This window comes from Idiotropiscis lumnitzeri, chromosome 13, assembly GCF_059441095.1.
Source record: "Idiotropiscis lumnitzeri isolate Australia: NSW breed Sydney's pygmy pipehorse chromosome 13, RoL_Ilum_1.0, whole genome shotgun sequence".
In the NCBI taxonomy this organism is placed as follows: domain Eukaryota; kingdom Metazoa; phylum Chordata; class Actinopteri; order Syngnathiformes; family Syngnathidae; genus Idiotropiscis; species Idiotropiscis lumnitzeri.
This window is the reverse complement of record NC_142403.1, coordinates 3795863-3817395: the sequence shown is the minus strand read 5'-3', so window position 1 is coordinate 3817395 and position 21533 is coordinate 3795863. Positions and strand designations below refer to the sequence as shown.

The window sequence follows — 21533 nt, the reverse complement described above, 5'->3', positions numbered from 1 at the left end:
CATTCGTTACCCATTCCAAATCAGAATCAGAAATTCATTGGGATTGATTCAGGAGAAAAGCCTTTTTCCTGCCTGCCTGCTTTTGAAGTGTTGTAATGCATGGCACAAAACCGCATGTGGTACAGTTTTCAATTGTGGTTTGAGTAAGTGGATTGGATTCTAAGAGTGTAAAAACCTAATGCTGTGATTTAATAAATAATTAGACACAATCTGTACCTGAAAGCAATTCTGAAAATATATACACTCTCACATATCCAATCATTTACTGAAGGCCAATCAATATCAATGTCAAAAATCCATCATTTGACTAGAATATCCAAATGCCATCGCTTGGTGACATTTAAGTAAAAAGGTATATAAAATAAATGCTGGAACAATAACTTTCCAGTTGTAATCGTCAGAAATATCATATAAGAATTACTGACTTGGAGCAAAGCACAGATCGGACACTGAAAGGTTTAAAACACTCCTGCTGTGTCAATAGGTACCACGGAGAGGTAGTGCAATTGGATTCCGATCGAATCACAGCTCCTCTTCCCCACGGAGGACTTGCGTCGGTGCAGAGGTCGATCCACCGACCGTGTCCCCTCCCACTCGCGTCCCGTGCCGCGTCGCTCCGCCACTCCTGCAGCAGACCGGAGGAAGTCCGCCCGTTGCTGGTGCAGGCACGCGGAAGCAGCACACAGCGCGGAGACGGACATCGGAGCGTGTAGAAGACTCGAAGATCCACGGAGGCTCGGATGCATGCACCGACTGCCGTTGCCAACTCCCAACCGCAGACACACCTGGAATGCGGATAGAAAGGACTCTCTGACCAGTGGCACAGCACGGAGGGAACGACACGCATCAGATCAGTGCACAGTAAGAATGGCTCTTAGTAACTCGGCGAAGGAAGAACAAATGTTTTGTTCCCTTTGACAACTTATATGAAGTTTTTTTTTTATTCATTTATTTATTTGTAATCATTAATATTTTATAGCTCTTGGTTCCATATTTAACTGGAAATTTATGGCACAGACAAATATGAATCTAAAATGTGAGAACAATAATAAAGCAAGCATTATTAATAAATCCGGGGAAAATAATCATAAAACAGTTAAATGAGTGGTATAAGCTACTTTGACATAACATCCTCACTGTGACCTAGTAATTAGTGGATTCTTTACATATCATCATATTTATTGCAATAGATTGTTATAATCTAAGAACAAAATAACGCTAAAAAATATTTGAAAGTCTTCCTTAATTGCTTTTCAGTTAGGTTACTGCTACTATATTGTTAATTTCTTGAGCCCTGTTGCTCGATTTGTTTTCACTCACATCAAAGTCATAAAACATGGTGACACTGCATCACAGACTAACCTTTGCACTTGATGGCCCACAATTGTTGTGCACAGATGTTTACATCCTCACATACAATCAGTAAGGTTTTACTGCATTATGGAAACTCTATAAACCACAAAGCGTGGAAGTAATTCTAAATGGAACAGGTCAATAATGGACCCAGGCATGAACCGTTGTGTCACTTTGTTCATATATATATATATATAGATCAGTTGCACCTTATACACAAACAAAGTTCAGTAATCTGAATTGTCTGTGTCATTATGTGAAAATAAAAATCTTGCAAGATGTGGTCAAATAAGTGAAAGCAAGTCATGCTGAAAACAACATGTGATAGTCCTTTTTAGTGAGGAGCCTCCGGTCACCACAGAGCATTGGATGAAAGGGCTGAAGGAAAACAATACTTTTGATTGAGTCTGGAGATGCCCGTTTGAAGCAGCTGGGCTCTTATTGGTGAGGCAGGGTTTGGTGTTTATGTTTGTGACATTGGTGACGGACACTGAGTGCAACGGCGACGAGGGCTGAATCTTAAATATCCCTAGGAGAGGTGTCTAGTTTCTCAGTGAGCAGATCTACAAAGTCAGGTCACTGAGGTGTCACTTGTATCTGGATGTACTTTGCGTACTCCTTCATGGCACCTACACTATCAGCAAAATCATTTACAATATTACAGAGCCTAATTGGATCGACGCGTTTAAAGATGCTGTAAAATCCATGATTCATTTCTAAATACATGAAATATGTTGAAAACGTGCCAAGTATGACTACAATTTAGTACTGAGAAATATCATGAAACTCTCATTTATTTTTTTGCAATATAAAAACACATGAGATGGCACGGTGGCCTCACAGGCGCGCAGGTTGTGGGTTCGCTTCCTGTGAGGAGTTTGCATGTTCGCCCTGTGCCGGCGTGGGTTTTCTCTGGGTACTCCGGTTTCCTCTTACTCTCCAAAAACATGAATGGCAGGTCGATTGGACACTCTAAATTGCCCCTAGGTGTAAGTGTGAGCACGGATGGTTACTCGTCTATGTGTGCCTGGCGATCGGTGGGAAACCAGTTCAGGGTGTACCCGGCCTACTGCCCGAAGACTGCTGGGAGAGGCTCCAGCACCCCCCTTGTGAGGAGAACCATCTCAGATAATGAATGGATGGATAAAAGCACATTTGCGATTTTTCAGGACTTTATAGCTTGTTCAAACAATTCCTTAGGTCAGAATTTATTTAACCTGAGTAAAAATGTCAATGAAGGTTGATAAATTAAAGTGGCTAAAACTTGAAATATTGAATACCTCATATTAAAAAAGCAAGAACATGTCGATTTGATCGTATATATTTCTGAAATTTGTTCTGGCACTGTTGGTCCAGCATCAGTGAACTTCGAGTGGCCCTGGTCCACTCTTTGTGATGTTTCAGTTTTGTTGTCTGTCAAGCTGGAGTAGGGGCGTTTCCCTCCAGCGTTTCGTTCCGGGTCTCGTCATCACTTGCTGGAGAGGCGCGTCTTCCAGCCGAGCACCTGTTGCTTATCGCAATCTATTACAACGGACTATTTAAGGACAACCATGCCAACCACTCAGAGTCGGATACTTCTCCTTGCTTACGTTCATGTTGCCAAGAATTTCTAGATGTCTCGTTTCTTCCCGTGTTTTTTATTCATAGTTCTTCTCGTTATTACTAGTGAATTGGTACCCCTTGTCCTTTTGAGGCAGGCGATTTTTGTTCCTTTTTTCTCTTGCCTTTTGCAAGCGTTTTTTCGTTCGGTACGTTATTTTCCTGGTTTGTTTTCCACCAGCGCTATTTGTTGTATTCTGGCGGTCTTGCGCCTGATTTAATTTTTGTATGAAATAAATCTTTTTGTTAAACAGATTTTCTGTCTCTGCACTTTAGAATCCTGATCTTTTCCAGAATTTCTAGAAAACCCTAACACTGTTACCACAGAACATAAATTGTAGATGTAATGTAATAACGACAAATGCGGGTGGCACACTTGGGCAAAAATACCGATACCGAAGCGAAATTATTTAATCTGTAGCTGTCCATTGCAATTGCGTGTTACTGAGTCATGAAGCCATGACCCATTTTTATTACTGCAATTTGCGGATAGCTTTCGACCTAGGCTTACTTGCCCAAAAAATACAAACACGCCACAGCCTTAGGCCTTGCCTAGATCATTGTTACACAATAGAGACACTTAATGGAAAGTTAACAGTTTGTTGCATTCGCTTGCTCGAAAGCTAATGAGCTTGCTCGGCCGCAGTGGGGCCATCCAATACGTTAGTGCCTTGCTTGATGTTGTCATGTTTTGGTCCTCACATAACAGAGACACTTAAGGAAACATTAAACGTTGAGTAAAACTAGCAGCACAACATTTTCAGACTACAGACACTTTAGCACATACTGTACAAACAAACACTGATTGACAAGTGAAGAGGTCGGTTAGGGTGACCAACTGTCCACTTTTGTTTGGACATCTCCACTTTTATTTATTTATTTTTTGACATCATTTCTAGCCATCCGGGTTTTTTTTTTAATAAATTTCTGAAAATGTCCGTCTTTAACTGTTCCTCACGGGGCCAGGTAGCATGTGTTTAATTTGACTGCGCAACACATGGGAGGCATCTTTTTTTTTTCCGTTTCTTATTCATGAGGCAGAGTGTACTGTTACTGGCCAGTGTGACGTCGAGACTGGCGAGGGAAGAACCAGTGGTTAAAGTCACTGGACCTCGAGGTGCGTTTCGATTTCAGTTCGGTTGAGGATCGCAAACTTTACATTGACAAAAGAAAAAAAAATGTATGAAGAGAGTATCTGCAAATTTGATTGATTTCTTGAATTATTAGACCTGGGAACGCCATATGGAAAAGCAAACAATTATGAGTTAGAAAACTAGTGACTGAAGACTCAAGCAACATTTCTTATCTTTTTAAAATTATTTACATTATTTCATTGGAATTATGGAAAGCAATATTTAGTTAAAGCTGGATTTTCTATAGAAGAGGTATGATTTACAACATTGTCATATTTAAGTAAGACTTCAAAAAAAACTACTATGTTTTTGTATGCTAAGATTATGCTTGAATCTAACTTTGACCAATCAGATGCAAGATAATACAATATAATATAATATGGGCGGCACGGTGGATGAGCACGATGGCCTCACAGTGCAGAGGTCCAGGGTTTGATTCCGGCTCCGACCTTCCTGTGTGGAGTTTGCATGTTCCTCCCGGTTTCCTCCCACATTCCAAAACTATGCATGGTAGATTAATTCGACACTCTGAATTGGCCCGAGGTGTGATTGTGTGCGCGGTTAGTTTTTCGTCTTTGTGTGCCCTTTGATTGGCTGGCAACCAGTCCAGGGGGTACTACTACACCCTGAATATAGCCCACGATCCTCATGAGGAAAAGCGGCTCAGACAATGAATGGATGTATCTTTGAGTATCATTTCAGTATCACAAGGTTGGGACAAGTGTCCTCTTTCGTGTCCGGAGACGAAACTCGGAGCTACGGATCGATCGTGTACTCAAGAGATCAGCTGTTAGCACTCCGTGCTAACCCCGCGTCGGCTCCCGGAGTGAGACCCGATATCCCCCGCGAGCTGAGGAGGAAGAGACGGGGATGTCGTGCGGGGGCTTAACGCCAGGCAAGGAGGAGACGATACCACCCCGTCCTCCCGTCCGTTATTATGAGGAATGTTAGATCCCTCCACGATAAAATGAACGAGCTAACAGCGCTAACCCGGCACGAGAGGATTGTCCGGGAGGCTAGCTTGCTGGTGTTCACGGAGTCGTGGCTAACAGAGCTAAAGCCGGACGCCGTCGTGGAATTGGATGGCTTCCAAATACTACGCGCGGACAGGACAGCTGGAGAGCGGTAAGAGGAAAGGGGGAGGGCTGGCTGTGTTTATTAATGATAGATGGTGTAACCCTGGGCACATAACTGTTAAGGATCAACTTTGCAGTCGGGACATTGAGCTGATAGCTGTTGGCATGCGTCCGTTCTATTTACCGCGAGAGTTCAGTCATGTGATCGCGGTGGCGGAGTAAAATATTGGACCTCTTCTATGCCAACACCAAGGAGGCGTACACGTCACTGCCCCTCCCCCCGCTGGGCAAAGCTGACCACAACTTGGTTGCTCTCCTGCCTGTGTACAAACCTCTCGTCCGCAGGCAGCCAGCTGTGACACGCACAGTTCAGCGATGGTCCGGAGAAGCCGAGGAGGCCTTGAAGGACTGTTTCAACACAACTGTGTGGGAGGTATTCAGTGAAGCTCACGGTGAGGACATTAATGGTCTAACAGACACAATTACAGACTATATTAACTTCTGCATGGAGAACACCATTCCCACCAGGACTGTAAGATGTTTCTCCAACAACAAACCCTGGATCACACCGGACATTAAAGCTCTCCTTAAGGAGAAAAAGAGGGCTTTTGTGTCAGGCGACAAGGACGAACTGAAGAGAGTGCAGCGTCAGCTGAGAAGGAGGATCCGAGAGGGGAAAAAGTCCTACAGAATGCGGATGGAGGAACAACTGCAGCGGAACAATGCCAGGGATGTCTGGAGGGGCCTGAAGACCATCTCAGGCCACGGACAACCAGGTAAGACCCAGAAGGGGGGGCCTTCAGTGGGCAAATGAGTTGAACCTATCTTTCAATAGATTTGATCAAATGCCCGACCCCGCTCAGGCTCCCCTGCTGCAGCCCCCACCAACCTCTCCTGCCACTGCGAACGAGACATTCTCTCCCCCTCTCTCTCTCCACAGGCTCCAGTTCCCAGCCTCATCAGACAACCACCACTTCCTCCTGCTCAGCCTTGTTCCTCACAACATCTCAGGTGAGGAACCAGCTGAGGAAGATGAAGGCGAGGAAGGCAGCAGGCCCAGATGGGATTAGCTCCTAGCTCCTCAAATCCTGCGCAGACCAGCTGTGTGGAATCGTCCAGCACATGTTCAACCTGAGCCTGAAGCTGGGCAGAGTCCCCCAGCTGTGGAAAAAATGCTGCCTGGTTCCGGTTCCAAAGACACCCCATCCGAAGGAGCTCAACAACTTCAGACCAGTGGCGCTAACATCTCATCTGATGAAGACCCTGGAGAGACTGGTCCTCGTCCATCTGCGCCCCCTGGTCAGCTCCTCAATGGACCGACTCCAGTTCGCATACCAGCCTGGCATCAGTGTGGATGATGTCATCATCTACCTGCTCCACACTTCACTCTCCCTCCTGGAGAAGGCGGGGGGCATGGTGAGGATCATGCTCTTTGATTTCTCAAGTGCTTTCAACACCATCCAGCCCGCCTTATTGGGAGACAAGCTGGAGCAGGCGGGAGTGGCCCACCACCTCATCACATGGATCCACGACTACCTCACAAACCGGCCACAGTACGTGAGGACACAGGACTGTGTGTCTGACGTACTCCTCTGCAGCACGGGAGCGCCGCAGGGAACTGTTCTGGCTCCCTTCCTGTTCACCCTCTACACCTCGGACTACAAATACAATTCCACAACCTGTCACCTGCAGAAGTTCTCTGATGACCCTGCGATTGTCGGCCTCATCACTGACAGTGACGATCGGGAGTACAGAGGGGTTACGCAGGGGTTCGTGGACTGGTGTCAGCAGTACCGCCTCCAAATCAACGCTGGGAAATCCAAAGAGCTGGTGGTGGATTTCCGCAAGCGTCGGCACTCTCCACCTGCACCAGTGAATATCCAGGGAACAGACGTTGAGAGGGTCTCAACTTACAAGTACCTGGGTGTTCATCTGAACAATAAACTGGACTGGAGCGACAACACAGATGCTCTCTATAGGAAGGGTCAGCGCAGACTCTTCCTACTCAGGAGGCTGAGGTCCTTTGGCGTTCGGGGAACACTCCTCAGGAACTTCTATGACTCGGTGGTTTCATCAGTCATCTTCTATGGAGTGGTCTTCTGGGCAGGAGGCATCTCGGGCCGGGACAAAAAGTGACTGGACAAACTAGTGAGGAGGGCCAGCTCTGTCCTGGGCTGGTCCCTGGACTCTGTGGACTCAGTGGGGGGCAGGAGGATGACGGCAAAACTGTCATCAATGCTGGACAACCCAGCCCACCCACTCAATGACACTCTGAGAACACTCCACAGCTCCTTCAGTGATAGACTGTTACACCCTCGCTGTACCAAAGAGAGATTTCACCGCTCCTTCCTGCCGACTTCTGTCAGACTTTTTAACAAGAACATTGGGTCAGGCCTACAAACGGGAGGGCATTAGTGCAATTGTGCAGACCTAGGATGCAATATACACTACTACTGTACTTTCAGCCAATGGTGTACTTAAATATTGACCAATGATGTATTTTGTTTACCATTACAGTATTTTTATTACAGTACTTCTATCACTGCAGTATTTCTACCATTGCAGGACGTTCACTATTACAGTACTTTTATCATTGCAGTATTTTTCTATTGTTGCAGTACTTTTACTATTACAGTACTTTTACCATTGCAGTATATTTTATCATTGCAGTACTTTTTACCATTACAGTACTTTTATCATTGCAGTATTTTCTATCATTGCAGTACTCTTACCATTACAGTGCTTTTATCATTGCAATATTTTTATCATTGCAGTATTTTCAATCATTCAGTAGTTTTTATCATTACAGCGTTTCCCCCTCTGTATAATGGACAGGCATTAGGAGTGTTTCCTTACACTTACATACGTTTATACTGTATATATTTGCATGCTTTTTATGAATGTCTGCTGCTAATGTTATACTTTAACGGCTACATTACGCCGCCGACTCTGTGTGATCTATATCTTTGCTGCTGTAACACCTCAAATTTCCCCATTGTGGGACTAATAAAGGGCATCTTTATCTTTATCTTTATCTTTTTTGGAAATCACCCTATTTCAGTGGAAATGCCCACACATCCTGCATCAGGAAGCCATTTTCATGATTTTGGAACCTTATTTTACACACTTGGGGATTTTTTTTTAATCCAAAATATGACAGGCTTTGCAATAGCGTCTGTGGGTTTTGTCAAATTCATGACATCCAATTTTCACTTTACAGGGACTTGATTAGAGGATCCACTCAGTACCACCTCTGAACCCACGAGAGAAAGCTGAGGGGGTTGGGGGGTGGGGGTAGAGCCTATTAAAAAGTAGCATTTTTCCCAGGAGACAAACAGATGGGTACTGGCATTATTAAATGTGATTTGATTAGCGTTTTAATTTTGCAGCTGTGCATGATCAAGTCAAACGAGCAGCTGTCCGCGGGGTTTCACAGCCTCACCGCCAATGTGAGGACCAAGGGGATTCAAACTGGGAGCCTTATGTGCATCATTGAATGAAAGTCCTCAACCTATTTCAAACTGGAATTGTAGATTATCTGATAGAAGCAGAACAAGATAGTGCTTTTGAGCTCAGCTGTTTCATTTTGAAAGTGCTGTGGCTTCCACCAAACCAATTCTGACCTGTCAACTCTGAGACAAACGTACTAACTATTGTGCACATTATAACATGTTAGATATAGTTAAAAAACGATTGAAAGGGTATGTCATTATGTAAGGATGAGTGTGTATACCTTGTCTCTTCTTGTAATAAATAGAAGAACACACATGCATGAGGCCACTATTGTTCTTTGATATACTGTGTCATGTTCCGTTTCTTTGTTCTTTGTTGTCATGGGTGGGTTACACTGTGTCACGCTGTTATGATGTCACACTATTTACATAGCTGATGTGGATATTGCAGCAGAGACTGCAGGGAGGTTTACTGATGTGAACTTTTGCCTAAACGAGAAAAAAAGATATTTGGAAATGGGTGTGAATAGGAGCTGAGTTACAGTAGACTTAAGAAACTCTGGACTTAGTCAAGGCTACACAGAACCTGATTTTTATAAGTAAGGACAAGGCAAATTTGGTTTTAGGTGACAGATTGTGATTGTTTTCTCATTCATGTCATTTGATTACTGTGACATCAAAATGCCACAGGAAACACAATGTAAACATCACAACAAATAAATGGTTGAAGCACTCTGTGTATGTGTTTTTATGTGCGTATAATACCAGAAGGGCTTTGCGTCATTCTGAATTACCTTGAAGCACAGGCACACAGGTCTCTCCTTGCTACACCACGACTCCTAATCAGACAGGTGAGATAAGAAGTTCGGGAGATAAAGAATACTACTGGTGAAAGGAGTGAGGCCGAAGGAAGAATGAAAGGTGTGGAAGGCGGGAAAGATAAGCGCAGGAAACAAATGGAGATGAGGGTGTGTGGAGGTCTTCGGCTGATTTTGGTGATTGTGGTTTATAAACTGAAAAACAAGCTCATCCAGAAAAAAGTGGAAAGAAGCCATTTTGTAAGGGCCAGAGAGTAGGCTGGGGCATGAAATAGGAATGATCTGTAAAGTCTCAACATGAACTTGATGACTCGAACCAAACTCCCTGCTTTGTATGACTTTTAATGTGACATGGTCCTGATGCATGCTGATGTCAAACCACTGTTAGCATGGAGGAAGATCTCATGTTTGCTAATTGGCACTATATATGAAAAGCACATTAGTATTTTCGTTATACCAGTTTCCACTCTTCTGGGATGACATTCTACACATTTTTGGAGTTTGAACATGAGAAGTGCTTAAGGCGTGGGCTCTCTGCTGGAGAGTCTATACTTCTTTGACTTCTAACTCATTCAAGAATGTATTTACGTACTTTAAATTTGTGCACTTGTACAAACTGTTCTTACAAAATTAAAAACATAGACCTGTCCTAAGTGTATCATTAACATAAAAAACTAAGATTTAGACAGTCACACGTTGGGTCATAATCAACAATTTTATCTTTAGCTGAGGCAGACTTTTACAGAGGAGTTTGTCGATGTGCTTCAACAGGGCTAGCTAATCGTGAAGACTTGTGTCCGACCGGTGATGTGCATTGACGGCCATTTTGGGGACGGAGGAAAATAAGTTTTTTTTTAAAGGACAGATTAAGCAAAGTTAGAGTGGTTTTCGTCCGTCTTTGTAATAGTTCATAAACAGGTAAAGTACTGCTTTCGACACTGTTGCGTGAACTGGCCCTTTAATTGTGTGTGTGTGAGAGAGAGAGAGAGACCGGAATTGAACAAAAACACAAAAACAATATGCGCGACTGTGAAAAGAAGCAATTGAGAGCCAAAAGTAGCATCATTAGGTGCGTTTAATTTGAGCAAATTAATGAAGTGCAATAAATACTGCTGTCTATCTAGTGCGACACCGGTCCGAGGTCATCTGTGAATTTGCCTCGTGTGACAAGAGTCTGAGAAAGGTTCCGTAACTATTGCGTTCAGCATTGTTTAGGGGATAAAACGTGTCTCCCCGTGTTTATGATATAAATAATCCCCATTTAATAACGTGGAGACCCGCAGCTATTAGTCCGAAGCGGCTAATGTATGTTACAAATCACTTTTTAGGGCTAAAAGGCGCTATTGTGGCTTTTAATCAGGTTTTTGTAGGCCAGAAATTACGGTAAATTGATGTTAATAGGAAATTAGCCAGCTAATGATCTAAAAATTATGTTTATGAATTATGAAACCTTTGCTGTGAGCCTCTCATCATGCATGGATTCTTATTTGGGGGTTGGTGGACCGGTAAAATGCAAGGATGGAAGCTCTTTAAGAGGAGGAGGACAGACAGGGATGCAGGACAAATATTTTATGAATAAGGACGGAGGGACAATGACAGATGGGTGCCCAGGTCGAGGATGGACCAGCAATATACGGTTAAATTCCCATCTCTATTGTCGACAATAAACTCCTCTGTAACAGTCCTTCAGATTCTGCATTCATTTTCCTGAACATTTTTTGCCCACCAAGCTCAAAGAGCACCTGTTATGTTTAGTCTACATTTAATGTCATGATGACTCCTTCAACGTTTTTGATCCACGACCGCTCATCCTTCCTTTGTGTCTGAAATGTTAAATTTCACCCAGCTGATACTGGCATTCTGTTTCTCACAGCAACATACAAAATGCTCGGGAAGGACAATTCACAGTATGCATTATAAATTCAGCTAGTCCACCTTTTTAGCATTTTCCAGCACAGCTGAATACATACATAACGACTTACGAACAGATTTGACCACATTTTGGGTCAAAATTAATCCGGATTCAGAAAACTAATCCTTTCGTAAATCATGGTATATCTGACTATGTTACATGTTCAGCTATTAGAGGGGTGGGGAGGTGAGTCGGTACCAGAGGAGATGGGATCTTCCTGTGAGTTGACTTGACCATTGTTACAGTCTTGCATCTTGTGGCTGTGTTCGGCTACGCATTGTGAGTGTTGTTTAAAATAAAACAGTATCTAGTTTTTGCCAGTCAGGACACTGAAGTTTCAGCACCGTCCTCAGTCTGGAGCTTCAAACATCCGTTAGCCTTCCATGCCACACACGCTTTCTCTCCTCTCCCTGTGGCACTTGGCACCAGTGCCCATCACACAGACAGATGGAGCCAACCCTGACCCCTCGCCTTGCCTGCAGGGACGCCAAGAGAATCAATGCCTGACTAGAGAAGACTGGGCTATGTGAGAGAGTAAAAAAGGGGAGAGAGGAAAGGGAGAAAGGAACGGAGGAGTGTATTGCATTGTCACCACGGCAAACCCTCACCTGGTTTCCCGTGGACGACCCTTCAGCCCAGCCTTCGGCCCTATAATCAAAAATACGCCGCGGGTGATTCTCCTCTTGTAAGTGTAGTTGACATTGTTTCTCTTTTTTTGTTCTTTGACAATGTCTTGGATGCGAGTAGAGTATGTGAACGTTGACAGCATCCTAAATATTGAGAGAACGTTTGAGTGAAGATTGGCTTACATGCCAAAAGACGTCTGTTCCCAAGGAGACAAAGTGACTGTTCAGTTGCTTTATTTGTTCAAATCAAGTACAATATTTTGTTTCCTGGCTAAAAAAGGGAAATTCCACTTCACTTTTTTTGCAGAATATATTAAACATTGTCTTCATCTCACCATATTGTTTATTCTTGTTGCATTAAGGCTCCACCCGAGATATCAGCAAATTCAACAAAATGTGTCTCTTCTACCTCTCTTAGTCCTTCCTTTTGTGGCTGCTACCATTAAACCTATTTTGCTGACCGATAATCTGATTATCATAATACCAGACAGCCAATTTTGAGGGAACAAAGTATCTACAATAAAATGAGCCACTAATGGCCAGTGGAATGAATTCAGGGCCAACATAACAGAGGGGGGAATACCGGAGTCTCAAAGCTTCCAAGGTAATTGGAGTGCAGTAAGGTGTTTTTTTTTTTTTTTTTTTTTTTAAATGTACCTATTTATGTATTTTTTATTCTGCAGCTCCTCTGGTGACTTTGACCACTTTCAAGTGGCAGACTGTGTGAAATACAGATGGTGATTTATGTTTGAGGTTTATGATTATCCTTTTAGTTTTTCATCATAACTCTTAAGTCATTTGCATAACAAAAGATATTTAAACTGTCAGCCTGTTCTCAGTCATTTCATTCTCTGCTGCAAGCCTGACTGTTCAACATCAGTTTACCATTCCTGTCACTTCAAAGGAGCCCATTTTGAATATTTTTCATGAATAGCATCCGTTTTAAATTAATTTCTCCGTGTTCAATTCTCACAATTTCCAATGAATAACTTTCCTTCCATTAACCTTTTACTGACCGAACGTTAATGCTGCTTGTTTGTTGTTGCTGCTTTTGTTTCATAACCAGGATGCTAATGTGAGGAGAATCTTTAATATGAAATGAAACTAGTGTGGGTTTGGGTAGGTTGCTTGTTCATTTTTGAAGCCAGTAAGAAAAGCTACAAGTTCTGAAGTCATACAATTGTGGCAATTCAATGATGGTTCACACTTTTTCTTGAGGACATTCCTTGCATGTCATTGTTTGTTATTTGTTCTTTGATCCCACTCCTGTCTAGAAGGGCCACAGGCTCGACAAATCGAATAATCTCAGTTTGGATTAGCATCATCTTTTACACGTATCTACACTAGATAACTATCTCCCGCATACCCCTGAATTTGATCAAAAAGCAAAATACACAAAAGTACCAAAAATAAAAATAATAAAATATCCGCCCCAGAATTGAACCAGTTCTTCTTTGGCCTATGACCCAACCGTTCGATGTTTTGTGTCAATTAGATTGTGCATTCTCCTGCTAATTTAAAGCACAACCTTTTATTCTACAGGAATCAAGGCCAGCAAGCCATTCTCTGCTTGCCTAAACACTGTTAGAAACAACGACTAAATTTACAACCTAATTTAAATATTTTCTCCATGAAATAGTATTAATTATACCAATCAGTCTATTCTCTGCATTTTGGAGCGTTTCTTCTGACTGTGTTGTTAGATTTTGTTTAATCAGATTTCAGTCTCTTTGAGATCTACTATAGTGACCCTTACGGTGCGCTGTCTAAATCTACATGGAGGCTGGTTAGACCGAGGGTTGGTAATTTCGTAGACACTTGCAAGCTGGTACATTTAAAAAAAAAAAAAAGTGGGGGGGCAGTTTGCGCTGTTATGGTCGTGATCACAGTCGACTCTCCATTTAAATTTGGCCATTCTGTTTCAATGTGGCGCACTCAACGTCTTGGAGACATCTCTGTGAGGAATAGGAAACAATTTGTGCATGAGTGCTGCATTGTCACTGTGCTTGGCTGGTGTGGCAACCATTATGAAATTCAGTTTAAGTTGGTGATAACCACTGGCGACTTAAATATGTCCGTGGACCTCATGTATCTATCAACACCACCATGTGCCCCCTCCCTCCATAGCTGCGAGCCAGGACGCACCATTTATGAAAATAGACCCCTATGTTTGTATAATCTGCCCAGGACCTTCTGAATTAGTAATGCTCGCAGATATTAGCACACAACACTTTGAGCAATCACATTTCAAATTGGTCCTCAAAGGACTAGAATGCTAGCTCTTCTCAATGACTTTACCATTTTTTTTCCTGATTGATGAGTAGACCAAAACTTTTACAAACCAAATCTGAAGTTCACTTCTCACATCATTACATTAGTAATCAGCATCTCGAATCACTATTTATTTTATTTGTTTGCCATCTTCTTAAATAAATGTTGATTCGGAACTGCTACGGACGATCTTTGTGGCACAATAGCACCTTGTGTTTGGGGATGTTATTGATGGTGGATTTCATAATTGCAATATAATATCGGAAGTACAGTTGGGATAGGCACCAGGCTAGCCCATAAATCGTGAAAATCTGCATCTATCCATCCATTATCTGGACCACTTCTCCTCACAAGGGTGACAGGGGTGCTGGAGCCTATCCCAGCAATCTTCGGGCAGTAGGCGGGGGACACCCTGAACTGGTTGCCAGCCAATCGCAGGGCACGCATAGACGAACAACCATCCGCGCTCACATTCATACCTAGGGGCAATTTAGAGTGTCCAATCGACCTGCCATGCATGTTTTTGGAATTTGGGAGGAAACCGGAGTAAACATAAGAAACCCACGCAGGCACGGGGAGAAAATGCAAACTCCTCACAGGAAGCGAACCCACAACCTGTGCGCTTGTGAGGCCATCGTGCTAACCAGTTGCCCACTGCGCTGCCTAAACTATGTCCAATTGATGGACATTAAAATGTGAAAAATGGACCCCCCCCCCAAATTTGTCAAAAAAAATGCTAATAAACATACAATATGCGTTTTCTCTGACCCCCCCCCACCCAAAAAAGAATTTAAAAAGAATCTGCAAATATGTGAATACACTCGTGTCAAACCAAATGAAATAATTAATGGCCCAGGTACAAAATGTCTGGCCTACCACTGCTCAAAATTGATCTTGCAAGGCACTCTGGCTCAGTGCTGGTTGAGGAATATTTAGTACAGTATAGTACTGCCGCTATTTCTACCATTGTACACCCCACCCCTCCCCCAGAATCGTGACATGAACACACCTGACTCACTCTTTTGTTTTTGTAGCGCCACCAAACCAGCTGGGATTAATTAGTGACCCAACATTGAAACCGACACTCTCTGAAAACAATATGCTATAAAAGAAAATCTTGCTTCATGCTCTGGATGTGTGACTCAAACCTGTTGCAGGGGATTAAGCACTCCTACTGTTTCAAATCCATTCATATCTTTTTTTGTTTTTGTTTTTTGTTTGGAACAACCGTAACGTAGTGAACTCACAATTCCAGATTCCTCCAGGTACTCCCCAAAAACATACATAAAGTGAACTAAAGAAGAAATTGTCCATAGGTTTGAATGTGAGTTTGAGTGGTTTTTCAAAATATGCGCTGCGACCCCACCTCTTGCCCAAAGTCAACTGGGACAGCATCCAGCTCACACCAAACAACGAGGACAAGTGCAATAGAAAATGGATGGATGGATCTTTTATTTTGTTAATGTACAACCGTTGCACCGCTCACTTGCAGTTGATCCATCAGACACAGAATGTTAAATGCTTCAGAGAACAGCATGTTGCCAATAAACACCCCACCTCCCTGCTGTGATTACCTTTCTTGTCACTTCCCACCCTTTGTAGGCCCACTCGTCACCGCTATTGTGCTACAGCGTAAACAGTGCAGATTAAATGTCAGCATCCAAATCAGAGAATCAAATTTTGATCATCTGGCACGTTACCCCTAAACATAATCGCAATCCTGAATGTGTCGTTATGTTTTGTAGCGATAAGGGTGTTGAGTTTTGTTTTTGCTGAATTGTGTTTTCCTGCACAGAATGTGAGGACAAGTGAAACTCCTGTCAGCTTTTGTTGGGACGTGTGAGCTTGCGCCACGCACTGCTGACTTTGATCGAATTGAAGCTGCTGCCAGCTTTTTAAAGACAAGCTGCTGACAGCCATAACCTTGAGAATGTTTGTTCGCATGTGTGCAAGCTGTATAGATTTACATGAGGTTATGTGATGGGGCCTCAGATGAGGTTTGAAACTGTAGGAGATAAAGAGGATAAGAGCATCACAGAGAGCGGTTGAAAAAAATAAAATGCTGTTACGAAATACCATCACAATAAATTTTAGCAATGCACAATTACAGGTAGATGCAATTATGCCACCTACTGGTTGTGAGTCGCATTGGGGTGTCGACTATGTTAGAACTGTGTGTGGGCTGAGAAAAACAGGTCCCCCTTCAAGAAAGAAAAGGTGGTTCAGGTTCTTCTTCAATGTGGATACTGGTAAATTGCATCAATGTTCAAGAAATAAATAGACTATACTGTTTTTTTTCATACCATTCAACCTTTCTGCCTTACAAGGGCCTCGAGTAGCTATGAGCATTAAATAGATGATATCTGGGCAACCTGATTGGATCCTTAGCTTCCAAAATGGGTTGAAACATACAGGAAAATTTCATTCGCAAACCATCACAAATCCTGATATCTACCAAGGGATAAGTTGTGTCAACTTATCTATTGTTTTCAATGCAATCAATAATCAAATTTCCCTTTCTTTTTCCTTTAAAATCTTCTACGTATGACTATATTCAATTCTGTTCTGTTTGTTCAATAAAAAAAAAAATAATCATCATCATCGTCAAGAAATATGTACTGTAGCTGTTTTGCTAAACCATTGTAACGTCATTGTTTTGCTCCATGATCTACTGGCGCGATTCTCAAAGTCTTGTACAGGCACCAGTGGTACATGAGCTCGCTATAGTGTTATGTGAAAGGGACCCAAGTACAGTTTGGTTGTATTTAACTTAAAAAAAAGTATTTAATCCTCAGAACATTTTTTATAAAATGTTTTACATTTTAGGTGCAATAGACCCGAGTGAAGATAAGCGGCTCAGATAATGACTGTATGGACATTTTAAATGAGTCATTATAAAGCATTTTAGTACAGTGTTAATGTTTAAACTGTGCATAATGTTACTGTTACTGTGAACTGCTTAGGAATACAACCTCATTCTTGATTTTGATGAACACTTGGGCTTTCTTGCACTATTGTATTGTTCCGTCAAATTTTGGACATGATGGTGGTACTAAGTACATTTTTGGTGAAACTTGGGTGAAAAAGTTTACTTATCTAGAACTTTAGCAGTGTTTGAATATTAAGAACGTCCACAAAAAACTGCACTTTTTTTTTTTTTGCTTTGTTTGTCATTGATTCTAAAATTTTTTAGTTATGGTATTGGAAACTGCATCATAAGCACATTTGCATGAAAACAACATTCCAACAACATTAGATTGACTATAGTTTCCATGGGTATAATATGCGATTTCTTTTGCATAATTCATAAACATCTGACGTGAAGATGTGGTTTAATATACGAGTAGGTGCTTCGTCAAATCTGCCGGAAATTAGTGTAAGTCAGTGTGATTGAATCTTGTTTGCGTCTGTGCGTGTGTGTGCATGTACATTATTCACGCTGTCAGATGATGCTGCAGCTGTCGCTGTAGCAAACCTTCATTAGCATAGTTATAATGAGACCAAAGGTTTTGTTTTTCAGGCAAAACAATATTTGGATGTAAATAGGAATTAACTGTGTTTGCATTCCTAGTTAATTGTTTTTTTTTCATTTCTTTTTATGTCAGACATGTGTAGAGCAAAACTATCTGGCACTGACTCTCTAATGTGCCTGCTACCAAAACTTGACATGACTGAAGCTAAGTGATAGGGGTGTCCCGATCCGATAATGTGTATTGGATCGGATTCTAATATCAGCCAAAAATCCAGTATTGGATTTTATTGGACTACATCCAAAATGTCCGATAATTAAGAAAATACCTCTGCCGGCATTATGTATTCAGGATACAAAAAAACTGTAACTGGATTCCAGTACTGTAGCAGAAAAAAACATAATCAGATTACATTTAAGAAAAATGTGGATTTTTTTTGAGAAGGACATTTTTAATGTGGGGGAGAGAAATCACACAGTCGAGACCCGGCAGCTCTTGAAACGTGCTGGCTAAATAAAAAGGGAGTTTTGAATGTTCTGAATCGTATTCATTGCAGGATTTATTCATTTTAAATAACATTTGCAAAGCTATGTGTCAACTGTCAAAATCATCAGGGCTGCTTGTTATCATGGAGGATCCCGTTACAAATTGCCCACAGCTTTGATATTTAAATGCCATATTACCCATACCGTCTGCAAAATTTGTCACTGGGAATTAAAAAAATACAAACTCTTTTTTGTGTTTGACATCATGTCTGAGTCACAGAAAGTGTGTGTGTGCGTGCTGGTTTGTATGAGAGGGGCGCGGGTGTGTGGGTGTGAAGCGAACCTCACTCCTCTACCTTTTATGAATTTCCAAACTGGTCATGTGGAAAGGTTTGAAAAACTTTATAAAGCTACCAAATCTACTTTCCCTCGCTAGATGAAATGATCTTTTCTTATCTTTTGTCTATTTGACTGCCTGTGCTGCATGGTGTCTCCTTCACATTTCTTGTGCTTTGGATTTGAATTTTCGGTGTTCAGGCTTCCTCCAGCATTCCCAAACCGTGCATATTAAAAAACCATGAGACGGAAAAAAAAAAAAACAACAAAAAAAAAACAAAACATATTGATTTGTTTTTTTGTTGTATTAATTTCTTTCAACATATCTGGTGTAGTCACTGATGGTGTAGTGGTACACTCGCCTGATTTGTGTGTGGGCAGCGGTTCAGTTCCTTCCCAGTGACAGTGTCTTTGTCTGCCTTGTGACTGGCTGGCGACCAGTTCAGAGTGTAGTGCGCCTTTCGCCCGTAGTCAGCTGGGATAGGCTCCAGCACCCTCCCGCGACCCTCTACAGGATAAGTGTTAATAATGACATGACATGACATATCTGGTATTGGAGCAATTCAAAAGTAAATCTATTCAAGTTACAGTAATATTATGGTACTTTGATAACATTACTAACTACATTTACAGGTTTAACTACAGGTAACTAGTACTTGTAGGTATGTATCCATTTAATATTCAGATGGACGCCATATTTGTAATAATTGGGTCATATATTCTCATCCCTACCGGTGCTGACTATTGTTATTCGGTTTAACAGCATAACTTGATCAAGTCTCTTCTAACAATTTATGTTAAAAAATTAAATTACAGCATGTATCATTCCTGCTCATATCGTATCGGATGATATCGGATATCGAAATTACCCGAGGCCGCAATATCGGTATCGGATCAAAAGTGGAAAATGTTGTATCTGGACACCCCTAAGTGAAAATGTCAAAGTCAACGCAACTACATTTCATTGTTCGAGAGTTACACTTCACTGCAGTTAGATGAGCTCCTCTGGTCTCTCAGTTCTTTGTTCAGAATACCTTCAATGCTACGAACAAAGGCTTAGAACGTTAAAATGCATAAAACCAGTCTGTCTTTTCTTCCAGGTGATGTCTGCTGCCAGTTGCAAATTTTTATCCTGCAAGCACAAACGATCATGCGGATCCGATCTTTCCTCCGGCTTGGACAAACGGACCTGAATTGATGCTTAAGGTCAGCTGTGGATAATACAATAAAACACAGGCAAGTACTTTTCTACATACGCAGCATTGCATCCAATTCCCATGGTAAAGCCGCTCAAGTGACCTGGGAGAGCACCAGGTTAACATCCAAAGTGACCTCTGCGAAAACCCCTGCACTTGCCGCTCCCAACAGCGCTCGCTGTCAGTGAAGGTGACACGGCTTGAAAGGATTCTTAAGTGGATTCTTTTTCCTCTGTGGTGGTGGCGGCCTTATTCATCAGGCTGGGAGTGGCAGCAGGATGCCTGAACTGGACGATATTCCCCCCCTGAGGGGACCGAGAGGCCCCGAAACGGGCCTCCAAGGTCCCGCTGACCCAATTCAAATTCAGCACGGCATCCTGGAGGAACAAGTGGAGCTGTGGTGGTTCAGAGAACCCGGCAAGTCTCTGCTATGCTATTCCATCGCCGTGTTTCTTATTGTGGGCTGCGGACTCGGAGGTGTTGGCCTCCTCTCCACCACCACCAGCGTCTCAAGCGAATGGCGGCTGGGCGCTGGCACAGCCCTTTGCCTGCTCGCCTTGGGGGTTTTGCTCAAACAGCTGCTCAGTTCAGCCGTGCAGGACATGAATTGCATTCGAAGCCGACAGCAGATTGACATGCTAAAAAGTGGAGGATTATCGGATTTCCTTGTGGTTTTGATCGCAGGAATGTCCTTGCTCATTTGTGGAGGGGTTCTACTGCATCTGGCCCTGGTGAACCATATGCCCAAACCTGGCCAAGCACTTAATGATATGTACATATCTGGTGTGGTGTTGCTGACTGGAGGAGGGGCTGCAGTTCTGGGCGTTGGAATTTACTCTCTTGTGGTCATCTTGCTAGAGAGAACACGGCATGGACGTCGGTATGTGGACAGGATTTTGAACATCTTCACCATCTCTGGACACATGGACCACCGGGCTCGTAGAGAAACTACCTCCAGTCTGGCTAACCTCATATGAAATTAAACAGCACGCTTGGCGCCTCTTTTGGGCTCCAGCTCCTAATTTCTGTACATAAAACTGACTTCTAATCTTTTTCTAGGGACAAGATGACACATCTTTTCTAAATTGTCATTTTGCTCCATTTCTGTCAGTAGCGTAGCCAAACTTTAGCAAAAACAATGACATCTATGTAGGAACACTGTAGTTTCTGCACATGTAACAACTACAAAGTCGTGTAATGTTGCCTTTAAAAGCTCAAATCTGCACATTCTGCTCAAACCTTCCGACATCCATTCTAGAAAAAGAAAAAAAAATCTGTTATAGTGCATCAGCCCCAACTGGAATTCAAATAAAGTGAGTGAGTATTCAAAGGGGACAGAGGGCAAACATTTTCTTTACATTAATGTTTTATCTGCACGGCTAGTCTAAATACGGTAATCTCATTAGTTTGAGAAATATAATTTTATCATAAAAATCCACCTTTTTACTACACTTAATGTTGACATCACAGTGCCTTGGAACGTCATGTGAGCAAATACAGAAAAAACGTTGCGCGGTGATAGTTGTTACATGAGCCCTTGGACACTGTGATGTCATTTTCAGTCGACAGCAAAATGGCAGTACAAAACAAAATGGCCGCCCCTGAGATGGATAAAAACGGCAGCTTAATCCATATTCTACAAACACAATATGAATCAGAATGGCGTGTTTTGACTCGAGGGGGTGCATAGAACATATTGTAAAGAAAATTTGGGACTTGACATCCTCCTTAAGGAGATTGGTGGGGGGAAAAAAAGCACATGATATAATTGATGGTTTTAAAAACAAAACTGTTCGATGATGATTT

General features: G+C 42.3%; 1 protein-coding gene across 1 annotated transcript; it reads left to right on the top strand.

Annotated features, from left to right (window-relative positions):
* Window positions 1–303: 303 nt before the first annotated feature.
* Window positions 304–21196, top strand: tmem125a (transmembrane protein 125a). Its single transcript, XM_088312950.1, has 2 exons — window positions 304–861; window positions 19632–21196. Exon 2 carries the CDS (start codon window positions 20006–20008, stop codon window positions 20702–20704), a length of 699 nt encoding a protein of 232 aa, XP_088169076.1. The 5' UTR covers window positions 304–861; window positions 19632–20005; the 3' UTR covers window positions 20705–21196.
* Window positions 21197–21533: the final 337 nt, after the last annotated feature.

Bases quoted from the DNA above. Each gene is read 5' to 3' on its own strand.
- tmem125a (XM_088312950.1), top strand. From the start codon at position 20,006: ATGCCTGAACTGGACGATATTCCCCCCCTGAGGGGACCGAGAGGCCCC.